General features: G+C 35.6%; 1 protein-coding gene across 1 annotated transcript in view; it reads left to right on the forward strand.

The window, feature by feature from the left end:
• LOC104547098 (uncharacterized protein KIAA1109) overlaps window positions 1–17,255 on the forward strand; it is a 45,902-nt gene that overhangs the window by 14,911 nt on the left and 13,736 nt on the right. The window contains exons 12-24 of the mRNA XM_010192670.1: window positions 78–276; window positions 865–924; window positions 2,175–2,401; window positions 3,378–3,508; window positions 4,945–5,068; window positions 6,047–6,156; window positions 7,608–7,698; window positions 10,021–10,124; window positions 10,764–10,979; window positions 12,295–12,475; window positions 13,879–14,071; window positions 16,388–16,549; window positions 16,663–16,802. Coding sequence (XP_010190972.1) covers window positions 78–276; window positions 865–924; window positions 2,175–2,401; window positions 3,378–3,508; window positions 4,945–5,068; window positions 6,047–6,156; window positions 7,608–7,698; window positions 10,021–10,124; window positions 10,764–10,979; window positions 12,295–12,475; window positions 13,879–14,071; window positions 16,388–16,549; window positions 16,663–16,802 — 1,938 coding nt within the window. The remainder of the gene's footprint in view (window positions 1–77; window positions 277–864; window positions 925–2,174; window positions 2,402–3,377; window positions 3,509–4,944; window positions 5,069–6,046; window positions 6,157–7,607; window positions 7,699–10,020; window positions 10,125–10,763; window positions 10,980–12,294; window positions 12,476–13,878; window positions 14,072–16,387; window positions 16,550–16,662; window positions 16,803–17,255) is intronic.

Raw genomic sequence — 17,255 nt, forward strand, 5'->3', positions numbered from 1 at the left:
AAACAGCGTTTAATGCTTGTACAATATCACTTTGACATTGCAATAACCAGTAAATTCTCTGTGATTTTATTTTCTAGTCTAACCACACTGCAGATCTTGACACTGGCTCTGCTCTAGTCCTGACTATTGAAAGCACGTTAATCACAGCCTGCTCTTCAGAGTCTTTGGTTAGCAAAGGTCATTTTAAAAACTTCTGTATCCGCTTTGCTGATGGCTTTGAGACAAGTTGGGATGACTGGAAACCAGAAATAAGAGGAGATCTAGTCATGAATGCATGTAAGTGGGTGTGATTTCATACTCGTTAATAGTATTTTAGATATAAATCCACTTTTATCCTTTCCCCTGACTTTTAAAACTGGTAAAAGCAGTTAAAAAAAAAGGTAAAGCAAAGGCCTTGGCCTTTTGAAAGCAAAATAATATGGACCTAGAAGGTTGTATTCCTTTGTTGTTTTCCTTCATTAGTAGGCTTATTGTTATGTGAAGCATTTAAGTTCTGTCTGAGAGATGTTGGAAGAATTGGATGTGTTGCTTTTATATTATTTCATAAGATCCTAGTAAGTTCTTAATAGTTTAATAGAGATCATGTTCATTTACATATATTTATATATATTTATCTGTATCTTTCATTATGGTGAAGATTCTAGAATTCATATGGAGTTTTAAGTTTATATAAACTTGGATGTTATGAAGTAAATTCGCTTTACTAAATAAGAAAAGTCCTTCAATGGGAATTAAAACTAAACTTCCTATCCAGCACCACTCATGCTTTAATTGTGGAGGACAAGAGACTGAGGTGGAATGTGGAAGGGCTGGTCTAAAGCAACTTTGACTGTCAGCCTAATGTGCTTCATATGCTTCATATAGGTGTTGTGCCAGATGGTACATATGAAGTATGTTCTAGGACAACTGGACAGGCTGCAGCAGGTAATACATTTTTTTTTAAAAAAAAGGTCAATTTCTGTATAAATAAAGCATTCATAAAATATGAAAATTAAATTGTTTGTTAACTGTGTTGTAATTTAATTGGTGGTTTGGTAGTTTTGTTTTGTATCTTGTTCTCCTGGTAAAACTCCTCAATGTTTTTATCTGCTCCATCTTTTCAAGCTATTCCAGGTTTTGAGTCACATCAGCAACTCTGGTTTTAGATTTTTACCTGCAGGAAAAGACATGATATAAGATGTGTTTGTTCCTTGGTTGGAGAATAGTCCTTTGTGATAACAATGTTGTCCTACTGCTTCCTATCCTAGAGACTGCTAAAATCTTCCAGTCCTCCTAATTCTGAGACTTTGCAACCTGAGCTCCTGTTACTCCCTCTCCTCTTCCAGAGACGGCTTCTAGTCTTCCCAAACTCCCTCTCTTCGCTATCTTTCCAACTGACCTGTTTGGACTTTCTCCATTGGCCTCAAAAATACTTGGCACTCTCTGTTGTGATCATCATACTTCTGTTTGCTTCTTCTCATCTCTTTGCTCAAACGTTGCATCTTCATTGTCTCCTGTGCTCATGGTTTTGCTCATTGGCCCCTGCTTGCTTTTTTGTGCTGAGGAGACATAAAAAGGAAACATGTGTTGTAACTATTAAAAATTTACCTCAGATTGAACTGAATGGAGAGAAACAGGACAGATCCATTTAGAAGGAAAACCAGTATCTTGTATATCTTAAGTTCTGCTTAAAGCATGTTCTGTATTTTGATGCAGTCGTTAGAAAAATCCTGCGGACACTCTGTATTCAGCAGGCACACACATGCATTGTAACATCTTCCAGCATTGAAACTGTACATAGGGCAACATTTTTACATGCAGATGGACATCCTTTAGTTTTTCTTTCTGTTAGAAATTCTGTTCTGGAATAGTGTACTTGGCTGCAATTATAAAAGCTGAAGTTTGAGATGCTCTCTCTCCTGGTCATCAGCTTTGCTGAAGGGAATGTGTTTTCTTTAGGTTTATCTATACATCCCTTGTTAAAGAAATCTTAACTTTGTAGCTGTGAAGTACTTCCAGCAAGCGTTTCAGTTGTGGAATATGTTTTCCTCAAAGTTACTCCCAGTGGGCAGAAAAGACAGTTCTTTGTAACTGGTAAACACTGTCTTGGCCGACTAACATGCAACTAAATATGGGGAGATTTTTTTTAAAGAGGAGAAACTGGTTAAACTTTTTTTTTTTTCACTTCAATACAGAAAGTAGTAGTGCTGGAACCTGGACACTGAATGTGTTATGGAAGATGTGTGGTATTGATGTCCACATGGATCCAAACATTGGGAAAAGACTGAATGCTTTAGGCAACACCCTCACAACATTGACAGGTGAAGAAGATATTGATGACATTGCTGACCTCAACTCTGTAAACATAGCTGACCTATCAGATGAGGATGAAGTTGACACGATGTCTCCCACTATACATGCAGTAAGTGAATCAACCAAAATAAATGCTACTAGTTGGAAAAGGCACGACAAAGTTTTCAGTCAAATGAAAGATCCTAGCCTTAGCTGAGTCCAGCATGCTACTTATAGCTCATATACATCATGTTTCACATCCAAAAAAGTTTGTGTTAGTTTTCTAACTCCATATTTCAAAGGCAAGAAATCACAGATGATATTTCTGCTGTTGTTATTTGGAAATACTGATCTGGATTTGAAAATGTACACACATTACCTACAGACACAGTACCTAACTTCAGGTACCTGAATTGGAAAAACTGTGGTTGTAGATAGGTTGGTGGTTGTTGTTTGTTTTGGTTTTGGTTTTTTTTTTTACAGGAGAGTGGTTTACTAACAAGAACAAGTTAGAAAAAAATCTTTTTCAGTACTTCTACTCAATATGCTGCTGACCTTGCTTTTTAGTTTCACATAAGAACTTTTTAACAGCTGTTCTTTAATGGCTATCTCAAATGTCTCTTGTCTGCCAGCAGTGAAAACGTTATCCCAGAACGTTCCTGTCGATATTCTACACTAATGTTCCTGTTTGTTGTTTAGAAATCAGGTGGAGTTTCATTATGTGGAGATGCACGCAAGCTAACATTTGGGCAGCGGATTGTAAATCACCTGCTGGGTTTGAGCCCCACAAACCATCGATACTCTGTTCCTGTAGAATATCTATTGGGGTCAGCGAAGTGTGATTCTCTTCAGTCTAGCAGATCACACATGAAAGCAGGCAGATCCTGCTCATGGGGACATGTATGTAATAGTTACAGTGTGTCTAACTGAATGATGGGGTTTGGATCACTGGAAAAAAATCCAATCAGCTGCCTTTTGAAATGAAACTGATTCTTTTGCATGCACTAGTCCAGATTTTAAGGTGTGAAATTTACTTTGTCTATTGTTACATCATACTAATGTCCATTTTTTGATAAGAGCATTAATTCAATGTTTATTTTAAATAGGAGATTGTTGATCACCGACGGCAGGGAGCATGTAATATGCAAACTGGAGAACAGCGAGGAAGAAAGTTTGTGAAACGTTTAGTTGATATAAGAGAACTCAATGAGCAAGCTAAAGTTATTGATGACTTAAAGTAAGTTGGGTTTTGTTTTAACTCGTACAAAGCTTGGGAATAATAAACAGCAGCTGACTTGTTATCTTTTCTGTTTTATCACATATGTTGCGGTGTTTTGATGGTCTAGTGGGAATTGTTTTTTTTATTTAAAAATGTCCTTTCAGATTCCCTAAGAAAAAATTATACATACAAGTACTCTCTCAGATTTCTCAAGTTCTTCCCCAAGTGTCAATTTAGTCTATATTCTTTCTGGTTCTGCATTACAGTGGCTGACTAGAATCAATTTCCTGTTGATCCGGAATTGTATTTCCATCTTTATATATTACCAAGATGATTACTTTAACAAAATGTATTGCTTTGTAACTGTAATAAGCTTAGTCTTATTCACTGAAAGAAGAAGAAACTAAAATATTTTTTCATCTTGTAGGTGATTTTTTTAAAAATCAAATCTCATATGCTGTGCTGGAGAAAACTCTGAAGAATTAATTATTTCAAAATTCATAAACTTCACCTGTACTTCTTCTCTGATTTTTATTAATAATTGTTTGCGCTCTGTTTTTTTGGGCTTACTTTTTTCTTTTTCCTTCTGCTTCCTAAGACAGACTTACTATAAATGGATCTGTCTGGGATGGGAATACAGAGCTTGGTAATTATGTTAAACAGTGAAGATGAGATACGTTTAACTTCTTGGAGTAAAATTGCTGTCAGCATTCAGAGGGCAATTTTATCTGAACTTTGAATTTTAGGTTAAATGTTTCTTCTAATATGAGTTTAAGAACCAAAATTATTTTTTGTACCTGCCTTTTCTCAGTTTATGAATCCTTCAGTAAACTGTGATTCTTTCAGAATAGCAGTTACTTGACAGAGTTTTCTAAATTATTTGGTGGTGTGCTTTTTTCTGCAGAAGGGAATCTGCTACAGAAGGTTGTCGTTGCTGTGACAGCCTTTGGACTGTTACAACAGAAGGATTTTTCTTCATTCTGCTGAGGATTCTCAGATTTGCCCATTAGGTTTATTTGTAATTAAATAGCTGTCATATGACTGAAAGTGTATAAGCGGTCCTTAATCCAGCTGTTACATCTTGGGCCTTTTGAAACAAGAGAGTTGCTGCATAGCCATTCTTAATTCTCCACCTTAGCATCATGTTAGCACTGTTTTTTGGGGATCTCCTTGCATGGTAGTTTGCTCTTCATCTTCTTATCTGCTTTGCTAAGTCATTTGGAGACAGAAACCTTCAAATCAAAAATATTAGACCTGACAAAAAAATAGTACTGTGAAACAATAAAAAATCTTCTGCAGCTATACTGGGCACTGCCATAAGTAACTACTGAAAAAAAAAATGAGAAAATGGGGTAATTCCGGGGGAAAGCAGAACATCATTGCAACACAGATTTTGAAATGGTGAAAATATTGTCATCTATTTGTAAGGTAACTCAGCTGTGATTTATCCATAGAAAATTAGGTGCAAGTGAGGGAACTATAAATCAAGAAATTCAGCGCTATCAGCAACTGGAGTCAGTGGCTGTGAATGATATCCGCCGAGATGTTCGTAAAAAGCTGCGTAGATCCAGTATGAGGGTGAGCAGTATTATGTTACTTTAAAAATATGATAGCACTTGCGTTGCATAGTTCTTTTCTGCATGTTGATTAGAGCAAAGAAAATGTTAGTAATGGAAAAGATATCAAATAGTTCAGCAACCTCTTTACCTGTAGGAGGGGGTGGAGAAAGGTTTTTCTCCCTTGTAATAACGGTGATAGGAAAACTGAAATTTCACAGATAATATAATGTAAATGGATTTATTTGCACGCTCACAAGAAACAGTCAAAAAACGTGTATTTGAAAATGTCGTTTACTCCTTGCTCTTAGCAGACTTTGAAATTATTCCTTTTTGGTCTGATGAATGCAGATGCAAAGGCAAGCTTGTTATGATAATAAATAACAAATACCTATTGTATTCCACTTGGCATGTGTGCTTTCTATAAGTGTGTTCTGTATATAAATAAGCAGTATATTTGCAGAGTTAGGTGGTGTAAAAACAAGCTACTAAGGATAAACGCTAGAAGAAACCGAACAAAAACCAAGCACTGTTGCTCACAATCGACAAAGATATGTGACTGTTGTCCCAGACCCTGATAACAAACCTGGCAAAACATTATTTTCAGTGTGTCCTAGTGCATGAGCTCCATTAATAAGAAAAGATCTCTCAAACAGTAATCTGTTTGCAGCTTCTTCTCAGGTCTTCTCATTTTAGCTCATGTTCTACTGTTACTGTAGTGGTAGCTAGGAAGGATGTCTAAGTGGTTAGATTATTAGCTTTGGGCATACTTTTCCCCTGGCAACAGGACTTTACTCATTCTAGCAAGTGTGAAAAGTGTACATGTATCTAGAAGCAAGATGAAGATGCTGGCAAATGCTGATAAGAGAGGCATTTTAACTACTACGGAACAAAAAAATCTTTTTACTTTACTGGCACACCTGTGTAAAATAATATCTTAGCTTCCCGGAGTTTTTCTCTGTGTTCTAAATGTTGCATTTAAATATTATTTTTGTTTTAGGCTGCCTCTTTGAAAGACAAATGGGGTCTCAGTTACAAACCCAGCTATAGCCGATCTAAAAGTATTTCAGCATCAGGAAGACCACCTCTGAAGAGAATGGACAGAGCAAGGTAAGCTTCTGGGAACTGGAGATCTGCGGTAGCAACAACAGTGCATGTAACAGAGGAAATGTTGGACTTTGTCTGTAGGAGTTCTTTTACTGTAGGCAGCAGCTCTATGTGGTGGAACTGGATAGGAGGAGGTCATTTTGGAAGACAGGCATGTTCTAACAAGTAACTTTCGCCTTTTATTGAAACTTCTTACAGACTTAGTAGTATGTCAAATGAGGAGAAGTTTCCACTTCTACAACAACTTAGGTCTTTCTATAGAATCCTGCTTTCATAGTGAAGAAACATATATAAGGAAAAATGGCATAGTGAATCATTTCAATTTCTACACTTGAGTTGCAATTATCTGCCTTAACAAAGGGCTGTTGTAAAGAGAGAAGGAAAGGAGATTTTTTTTTTTTTGTGAATGATAATTTTCTTTTATTATCTTCAACTGTATAACGTGTATAATCATTTAATGGCTGCTGAGGAAACTGTAGTTGTATGATGATACGTCCTAGTAAAGTGTTTGCTTTGGTTTTAGAATACATGTGTTTGAGTCTATTGCTCTTGTAGATCCAGTTGAAGTGTTCAAAGTTTGGAATTGAAAATGTGCTGCACATATTAAATAATATAAAATTTAAAGTAAAAAAGGTGGAGAGCAGTTTAGAATTCTTTGGACTTTCTTATATGAGAATAGACATTCTTAATAGAAATTTGCTTCGAACTTGAGTATTTCCGGAGAAACGAATGGAAATTTGTAAATAATCCAAATGTGAAAATGTAAAACAGCAGATATTCCAGCATAAAACCAGCTTTGTAACTACTCTAAAGTGAAAATTTCAAGGTGCCCTTGAAAAAGAGTCTCTCTTCTGAATTAATTAGCATTCTTGATAATTAAAGCAGAGCAAGTTGAAAGCATGACAGTTCTAGTTCAAGATCTCAAGTTCAAGTGGTCCAAAACCACTTTCATTTTACCTTTTCACAAAGTTATCTAAAGAGAACCAGAAATTGTATGGAAAATATAATTGGGCTTTTCTGTTGTTCTACAAGAAACACAAATGTTTTTTGAAAAACTTTGGTTCTGAATGAAAAGTAGTATGCCTATACTGTAAGGCCAAATAATTCATTTCAGTTGCATCAGAGAATAAATAGTCTGCCAACTTTATGTCTCATGTGTAAGATTACAAATACCTTATTTTTCTGTAATTTCTGCATGTTGGCTCAGGATTGAAAAAAGTTAAGAGATTGGCTGGCAATAGACTACTGGTAAAGTAATATGTAGCTTCCTTCTCCTCTTTATTTTCATGTACCCTAAGTGCTTCAATTATGATTTTATATTTTATTCTATAACAAAATGGTAAGTACTGACTGTATTTCTTTATTGCCTTATATCTGTGTAGTTAAATGTGTGTGTGAATATAAAATCCTGTAGTAAAACTCAAGAAGCTGTTGTGTTTTGGTTTTGATTGTAGCTCTCGACTAGGAGACAGTGAAGATCTCCCAGATATCCGTGTAGATGCTGCATCTCCTGGGCCAAGAGTCACTTTCAACATACAGGATTCTGTAAGAATTACTTTATATGCCGTATAATTTCATTTCCTGTGCCATTTGGTTACAGGTTCATGAGATAGGTATACCTAGGCAGACCTGAATTGCCTGTATGTTTTAGTGTGTCTTTGTCTCTGTGTGTGCGCCTCAAATTATGAATGTGTTTTTGGAAGACAGATTTGTTTTGATAAGAGACAGATGTGTTTCAGTTTCTTAACATAGAAGTTACATGAAACATTAGGGAAAGTATTTCAAAATGTTACCTTTTTTTTTTAGGCTGACCACATAGTAGTAGTACAATTGTTTGGGAATTTTTATCCGAAGTGTGCAAAAAATTATCTAGTGCTTTTTGTGTTCAAATATATTTACAGTTTTGGAAATAGGTCTTAGTTTGCTGTAGCCCTACAGGTATACCCTTCTGTATGTTCAAAATGGATTGTTGAATCTTTGGTTTTGTTTGTTGCTATGTTTTCTTAATTTTAAAATGTTCCTATTATGTTGTTTTTGCATGGCTGAGATTATTGCAATTGTTTTAATTTCTTTTTTTTTCCACTTCTAATTAAGTTGAATAAAACAGCTTTGGGGATTGCACAACAATCCAGCTGTCCAGGGGAAGGGTATTTTCAGGTATTTCTGAGAAGAAACAAGTATTCTTTGCCAGAGAACTAATTTATCTTGCAGGGAGCTGCTTTACGATGTTTCATCTCTTTTGCACTCAGCTAAACAGAATGTATATGAAATTTGAAAAAAAATTAATTTAAATTTGTAAATTAAGCAGAACAGGATTGGTTGTTGATGAACTTTCCTGAGTGTTTTTACACCTTTGTGTAGACCTCAAACTTCAAAGTTTTTGTAAAATTAATTACTGGAATTTTGTTTGTATATTTATGAAGGCTGTGATCAAGGCTGATGTGAAGTGGTGTAAGTCTAGCCTTGAGAATGTACTTTAGAAGAGGATTTTATTGTGTGCTGGTACTTTCATCTGTTACATTGTGTTCCAAGATTGCCAGCATCAGCACCAGTACAAAATAATTGCTAGGTGGGAGGACATCTTCTCACACTTGATTTTTGTTGGAATTCCTATATTTAATGCAGAATAAGAGATTTTTCAAGTAACTGTGAGTAGGGAATGTGCTAAAACTTAATATCCAGAGAATGAATGGTGGACTTTTAAAACTGCTTTAAAAAGACATGTTTAGGGAAAATAGTAAAGGTTATTTTAAAAACAAAACGGCAAAACAAAACCAGACAAACAAAACCCAAACTCAAGAGATAATAAGGTACATTTTTTCCCTTCCAACTCACCTCACGCTCCCAGGAAATAAATTCTTATTTCTGAGAGAGGTGGAAATGAAATGTAGACATGTACTTTGCACATTTAAATATGTTCACATTTAAAAGCTGTCCTACTTTTGTTGTTGTTACATATAAGCCCAGTTAGTTTAAGTTTTGTTGACATAGCAAAGTGTTATCAAACACTTAGAGGACTCAAATGTTGAGGTTTTTTGATTTTTTTTAAACCTTAACTGTGTAGGTAGTGCTGATGTTGAACTAGCACTTCTAGCTGATGTCAAACTGCCACTTAATGCATTTAATAGGCATTTTTCACATGCATATTAAAGAAGTTAATGTTCAAAAATTGCTTGTGGTGCTTGTGGCGTACTTTATGTGAGAAACAGGAGGCCTCTTTAGGAAATTTGGCCTGAAGTTTGATTCATGTTAAAGCACGTTGGCCCAAGAGCATAGCCCAGAATTGCAAAGTGGTGCTGTACATTCTGTGTTGGCATTCTGCATGCACGCCTCACTAACGTGCCTGGGTGCCTCACCCCTCTACAAGGTTCATGATGATTTTTACTGTCTTTTGCTTTTTTCTTTCAAATTATTTTTTAAATTTAAATGAAATGTTTCCATTCCTTCTGATCATGTGAAAGGTCAGAGCATGGTACATACTCAGCTAACAGACTGAGCTCAATCAGTAGGCAATGGCAAATGTCTCCCCCTCCAAGCTTTCACTTCTTTCTTTTTCATATTCTGTCTTGCAGTTTCTACTCCTGCTGTGTCTGTATTATGAGGAACTTTGGAGTGAGAGTTTCTCATAGCACTTTCGCTTTTTTATTTCCAGAGCTATCTCTAATGCATTCTCAATGGAAAAGATATCTGTGGAAATTTACTATCTTTTTGTCTTTTTATAATCAGTTTCCAGAGGAGACAGAAATGGACCTTTTGTCTGTAACTATTGATGGTCCCTCCCATTACTCATCTACTAGTGAAGGCTCATGCTCGGTATTTGGTTCACCCAAAACTCCAGTAGTCTTCTCACCCGGCATTCCCTTCCAGCCAGAAGAAGGACGTCGGGATGACAGCTTATCATCAAGCAGTGAGGACTCTGAGAAGGAGGATGACCATGAAAGAGCAGGGACGTATATTTATAGGAAACCACCGTAAGTAATGGTCTAAGGAAGAACACAGAAATTAAGAAAGTAAACTTGAAATATTGACTTTAAAGCTACAAAATCTGCTACCGATGAAGGACTGAATTTTGCCCGAAGTGTGTATGTGGAAGGCAGGGGAGGCTGTGTTTGGCAGAGGTTACTCTGAGGGAAGGTCTTCTTATCTGAAAAGGTGGCTGTTCATTATGCGGAGACAACTGTTAGGAATTTCAGAGCTTGGAACAGAAGAAAAGAACTTGGAAAGTGAGTTTTTTGAGGCATGGTGCAGGTTTTAGTGGGACCAAATGACAGATTTGTAAAATACAGGGTAACTTTCAGTTTTATTGAGTGATTATAGTGCATGTAAAAATGTAAATATTTACAAATAAGAAACTTATGTTATCTATCTTTTCATTCCTTTTCTTGTTTGAGAATTTAAGAAAGGCTTAGTTCTTGTAGTACCCTGTACTAAGAAAGGATACTTATTAAAGTGTTAATGGAAGATGTAGCACTGTATTGCTGTGTAGCAGATATGGCCTTCTCCAGAAGAGTTCTTAAAATGCTATATACTGACACAGTCTAAGAATGCCTCTTACCATCTGTTCAGGTAAATGTCATGCTAATATGTAATCCACAATTATGCCTGTGCAGGAGTACATCTCGCAAGAAAGCAACAGGCTTCGCTGCTGTCCACCAGCTGTTCACTGAGCGCTGGCCAACAACACCTACCAACAGAAGTATGACCGGCACAACCACGGAGAGAAATATTGACTTTGAACTTGACATCAGGGTTGAAATTGATTGTGGGAAATGTGTACTGCACCCCACAATGCTTCAGCAAGAACATGATGACATTAGTTTACGACGGTAAGAAGCATTTTACTTGGTTGCCTTATGAAGAACAGGGTACAAGTACTTTATGCTGCTTTAGCCATTAAGTCCATCTGATATTTCCATCACTTAAGTTAGGACCATATACACAACAATTAATTATTCTTAAGCACTGACCTGTTTGAAAAGCATAAATATATACATTAATTTGTTCTCATAACTTTATTCCTAGTAATTATCACTATTTATTAGCATCACCACAAGTTGCAATGATTATGATGGAGTATGGCATGGGGAGCTGTGTTTGTTTAGCAAGAATCAGTATATGCCTCTCTTCTGTTTTTATTTTTTTAAATAATATTTTATCTTTCACAAATATATAAAATGTTAGGCTTTCCAAGCACTTGAATTATTTTTTTTTTTGGCCCCCAAAGAAGTAACTTTACAACTTAGTGAATCCATATAATGGTTTGACTAATAATGGGGCTACTATTGTGTTTTCTCACGATCTCTGAGGGCTCCAATTATTTTCTGTGTGTAAAAGCATGCTGACACTAAGTTTCTTAATAAAATGCTTTTAAAAATTATTATTATCTGAGGTGACAGAAGTGCTTTACTTCTGATCTTAATAAGGTTTGATCTCATCCTCAGTTTTCTAATTCTCTCTTTTTTTTCATGTATATGTGATTTGGGATCTTATGGCAGCTTTACTTTTTAAAATTTTATATGTTGTTAATAATATGGTGAATTTTAGGAAATTTACTTGTCAACAAATTCTTAAGAAGCATAGCATAAGGTAGTGGTGTTTACTTGTTTTAACTCTAATTGTTAGAAAGAGAAACAAATGAGAAATACTTCTCCTTACTGAGAGGTATACATAGGAAATCTCAAATTAGAAAGCAAATTGGTTTCTGTCTTTCCAAGACATGTTTTTCTAAGAATTAATACTGAGGGAAAAAGAATCTCTTAAGAATGTATGTGAAGACAGCAGAGAAACAAAACTGATAAGTATTTTCTGCATATCAAGGAGTTTTCACAGACCATGTTGTGTAATGTAGGCGAACTTGACTGTAAGAGTACAGCACATTGGAAGGTTTTTCTCTAATGACATAACAATACTGTAGACTTTACTGCCTGAAATAATAACATAATCAAAAGTGCAAAAACAGAGTGGGCAGACAGAAAGGGAGTAGAAGTCACAGAAAGCACAGAATAAAGCAAAGATTGAAACACTTTCTTAAGTAGTTGATACCACAGATTTTTTTAGACATCCCTAGGTTTTTTAATACTGAAAAATATACTTATATGAGTATTAAGCTTGTTTTAATAACACACAGTGTATTTATTTTAGGAGTTATGATCGGAGTTCCAGAAGTTTGGATCAAGAGTCTCCTTCAAAAAAGAAGAAATTTCAAACTAATTATGCATCTACTACTCACTTACTTGCTGGCAAGAAAGTACCATCATCTCTACAGACAAAATCTAGTGATGTGGAAACAACAGTGTTTTATATTCCTGGGGTGGATGTAAAGGTACAAGGAGGGTATAACTCAGCAGGGAAACACTTGCTCTCTCTTTCTCTGCCCAAATATGATTTCAAAGCAAATACACTATTACAGTATGTACAAGTTCATATATACAAGGCACGTCAGTAAAATCTTTTATCAGTTGCATAGATACTGCTAAAATAGGAATAATGATTTCTGTAATGCCACACTGAAAACTGATAGATGCTTTTACCCTCATTTCTTTAGGGTTGGGAGGACTAGACCCAAAAGCTTGCATGTACCATCAAAAACAGAGCTATGTCAAATCACACTCCATAACAAATGCTATAGGTGATGCTACATAATGAAAAGAAATCAGTTCCATTAGCATTTTGGTGTCTAAAATTAGACATTTGTTTTGGAAATTTTCTTATTTGACAAGTCATTTAGGTTGTATGTATTCCTTAAATACAGGAGGATCTCTTCACTCCCTATAATTCATGGGAAGGGCAGCTCAGTTGTTGGCCCACTAACACATAAAGCTCTCTTATTATGTCTTCTGTGTTGTTTATAATAGCAGTCAAAGCCCTGGCATAAAACGTTTTTGTGTTTTGTTTTTTTTTAAAGACAATGTTCTCTCAAACACTGTCAAACTGTACAATCCCCTAGTTTTTTTTCTACACATTGTTTCTATATCTTAGTAAGAAAGGGTCTTAACAGAAATGTTCTTATATTTGTGATTTGAAATCCTAAGAGTAGGAAAAATAGGTCACTGCTGCATGGAAACTTCATGCAATTCAGTTGAGGCAATGCCATAAATCAAATGCTTTTCACTTGAAACAGCCTGGCTTTTCTAGTCTTGTGATGTGGAAGGGCTATATGTGTCCATCTTCAGTATTCCAGGCTGTCTTCAGGGCTAACAGTTATGCCTCAGGTCTCGTCCACTGCTTTTAGTCAAATTTAGGAACAACTAAACATTCTCTACACCTATTTTTATGTTCTATATTGTCATTGATAGTGTATTATGCACACGTAGGAGGTCTGGACACTTGGAATATTTTATTATTGTTATTTTTTATGCAGGTGTTTAGTAGTGGAATAGTTCCACCATGCAGTAAGACAGAAAGCAAGCTATAGAAACAAATAGTTGGTGGCACAGGATGTGTATGGTGTAACAGAGCGGAGGAGCAAGCTTTAGGCATTGGTCCTAAATAGTTCATTTCCTCTGTTTCTTTGTGTTTCCTCAATTATTTTTTATGGTTTATTAACATATCTATTTTCTGTACAAAGATTTCAGAGCTTTATGTCCACCATCTATATCTGTAGAACATGAATTGGAATGCAGCGTATCTTATAATGATATATTTGTAAACAACACAGGCAAAAAAAAAATGGAAGGGAAATTTAACTACTTGTATGAAGTAAATTTATTTTTCTTTGCTTTCCAGTTGCACTACAACTCTAAGACTTTAAAGACTGACTCGCCAAATACTTCTCGAGGATCCTCTTTGCCAAGAACCCTTTCCAAAGAGTCCAAGCTGTATGGTATGAAAGATACTGCCACATCTCCTTCCTTATCTAGCACTATCCACAGCAAGACTAACACCTTACTTCCTCCCCAACCCCCACCCATCCCATCAGGTACTTCTAGACAATAACCTTCTGAAACTATTATGGATATATATCTTTCCTTCACATAATCTACTAGCTTTAGATCTGTCTGCACAATACCTGAAGCATGGTATTTATCAACTCTTAACCTTGGCTGCAGAAACCTGATCCCAGAAGCATAAGTGCAGTTCATAAAGCTATAATTTCAGAAATCTCTTGCCAAACGAGTCTCAGTTTTATTTCCATCACAGTCACCATATGCCAGTGGTGGGCTGTTACTGCCTTCCTCCCTCTTTTCATTCAACAAAGTAATGCTTATTACTGGAAAGTGAAGTTTAAGTATCTGTATAAAAAGTGAATGCTGATTGCTTTATTCTTCATAATCCAAGGAAAAAAAAGTCAGATTAATTTGAATCATAGAATCATCTGGTTGGAAAAGACCTTTAAGATCATCAAGTCCAGCCATAACCTGTCCACTGCTAAACCATGTCTCTAAGCACCTCATCTACCTGTCTTTTAAATACATCCAGGGATGGTGACTTGCCCAGCCTCCTCTTCTCCAGGCTAAACAACCCCAGTTCCCTCAGCCGCTTCTCATAATTCTTGTGGTCCAAACCCCTCACCAGCTTCATTCCCCTTCTCTGGACACGCTCGAGTCCCTCAGTGTCCTTCAGCTTTCTAGTGCCTTTTGTTGCACAAAAAATGCATATAGCATTGCTTTCTGGAACTGGGTTATTTCTTGTAGTGCTGAGCAGCTGTTTAGATGTATTTTTATTAAACAAAATACCAGATTAGTGTCCTCAACTGTTGCAGGCCCTTATGTGATTTGGAATAATGTGAGTTACATTTAATTTTCAATTAATTAAAAGTTTTGTTCTATCTCCAATGATTCCTGTTTTCAAGCAGGAATCCGTTGTTACATCATGACAGATCTAGAGGTATGTAGATTGCACCTGCAACTTCTGAAACATTCACTCTTCTCCTTCAGGATTTGAGTATCACTTTAAAAATAAAGCCAAAATTTTGTTAAACTTTGATGAGCAGGGAAAATTAATCACTGAAAAACTTCTATGCTTTTTGTTGTGTGGGGTTGGTTTTTTTTTGTTCATTTGGTTGGGTTTTTTTAATAAAACTAGCTGAGATGCTGGGAGAGAACAGTGAAATGGGCACACCTTCCTCAGTTTTCCATGCTGTTGAACCATTAGCCTTTACTCTTCTAAACGTCTGTCCTCTTTGATTACTGAATGTAATGTAATCTGAATTTACACTACTTTTCTTCAATTTTGTTCTGTATTTACCTATCCTCTTTCCAGTCTTTGCCTTTTAAGTTTTACCATGTCATTTCCAGTTGCTGAGACTTGTTTTTATATCTGTAAGCTCTACGTTAGGTGAGGCTTACTAAATTGCACTTGTGTGATGATATAAATGTCTCCCAAAAGTAGGGACTGCATTTACTTTTTCTCTATACATTGTATTTTTATAAATATTTATTAGTTCTGAATAGTTTTGAAACACATTCATTGTTATTTATATTCTTTTTTTTTAATACTACTTTTCCTCTGGAATCAAAGCCACCTTGACTGTCTGTGGTCTCCAGTAAGAGCAAGATAGGACAGTCTGGTCAGAGGCACTAGACAGGATAGTTTGCACAGCATGAAAATTAAATGCTTGGGTTTTTTAGCAAATAAAAGGATTTTTAAGCTCTATTTTAGTCATTTAGTTAATGGGATTTGTTTTTTTGAAGAATTTAAAATCAACATCTTCATTTATCTCAATTCATTCTCATGGCTGTATTTCACAGAGACAGTAATTAGGCTGGTACTAATACCTTCTGTTGATTTTTTTGTTTTGGTGAATGTGGATCCAAGTGCTAGTATCTTCCACAAATTTAGAAGACAACAGTCTTTTCATTAGTTTATACTCTGTCTAGCTTCAAGCTTTTAAAAATGCTGGTTTAGAATCTTCAGTTATTCTTTGCATAAATATAGTAAGACTTGCCATTTACAGTTTGAATCTTCTGATGTTTTTTCTCAGTTTAAACTGACATTATTTCCAGGCTTATGTATGTATTTCTCCTAATTCCACTTTAATTGCCAGTCAGCTGTGGTTACTTTGCATTGTGTATTTGAAGAAGGATTGTGTATGTCTGATTTCCGTGCTATTTTTTAAAAAGCAAAGCAGTGACAATGACGTAACGTGCTTGGTCAAGAACATGCACAACAGAATTACAGTCAAGTGTGACAGACTAATAGCCGTTTTTGCATAGTTTTCTTAGTATCATCTAATGTTTATCAGCTACTATTGAATGGTATGACATTAGAAAACTTGATCTTTTAAATGCTGCAGCCAAAGGGAAAGGAAGCGGAGGCGTGAAAACTGCTAAACTATATGCATGGGTTGCACTCCAGTCATTGCCAGAAGAAATGGTGATCAGTCCATGCTTACTGGACTTCCTAGAGAAAGCCCTTGAAACCATTCCAATTACACCCATTGAAAGGAATTACACAGGTAAGCTGCATCTTTGTATTCTAGTACTCTGTGCTTTTTTTGTCTTCTGGTGGCATTGAGCTGCTCTTCCCTTTAAATTCCACTTTCTAATGTGTTCTTGTACTTGTTGAAAGCTGTTAGTTCGCAGGATGAAGATATGGGACAATTTGATATACAAGACCCCTTAGAAGAGTCCACAACATCGTTGGTATCATCCTCAACATCAGCATATTCATCCTTCCCTGTAGATGTGGTGGTTTATGTAAGAGTTCAGGTGAGGTTTTAATGACATATTCAGTATAGTAAGTAACTTCAGCCACAGTCTTTGAGACAATCCATGCTTCTAAGTTTGCTTCTTAACAATTAAAAATGTTTTCAAGTGTTCTTACTGAGATATTAATGTCTAGTGTGATGATAAAATAGGACTTCTTTCAGCAGTAGTTCTGACATATTTTAGTCCCATGGAGACCAAAGAAATGAGCTGTTCTGAGAAGTCACAAAAGTTATGAGCATTTTTAATCATTACTTCTTCCTTGTCCCTTCTGAACTTTTTTGAAATTATCTTTCATAACTAGTATTTATATCCATTGTTTATAAGTACCATTACAAAACAAAAATAATAATTAAATATTTTCTTAGTTTATATGGAAAATGTAGGAATGTACAATTATAATCTATGAGGCATTATTTATATTGCTTAATATGTGATGTATCTGGGCTTTTTATA

This window comes from Mesitornis unicolor, unplaced genomic scaffold (assembly GCF_000695765.1).
Source record: "Mesitornis unicolor isolate BGI_N332 unplaced genomic scaffold, ASM69576v1 scaffold50489, whole genome shotgun sequence".
NCBI classification, from domain to species: Eukaryota; Metazoa; Chordata; class Aves; order Mesitornithiformes; family Mesitornithidae; genus Mesitornis; species Mesitornis unicolor.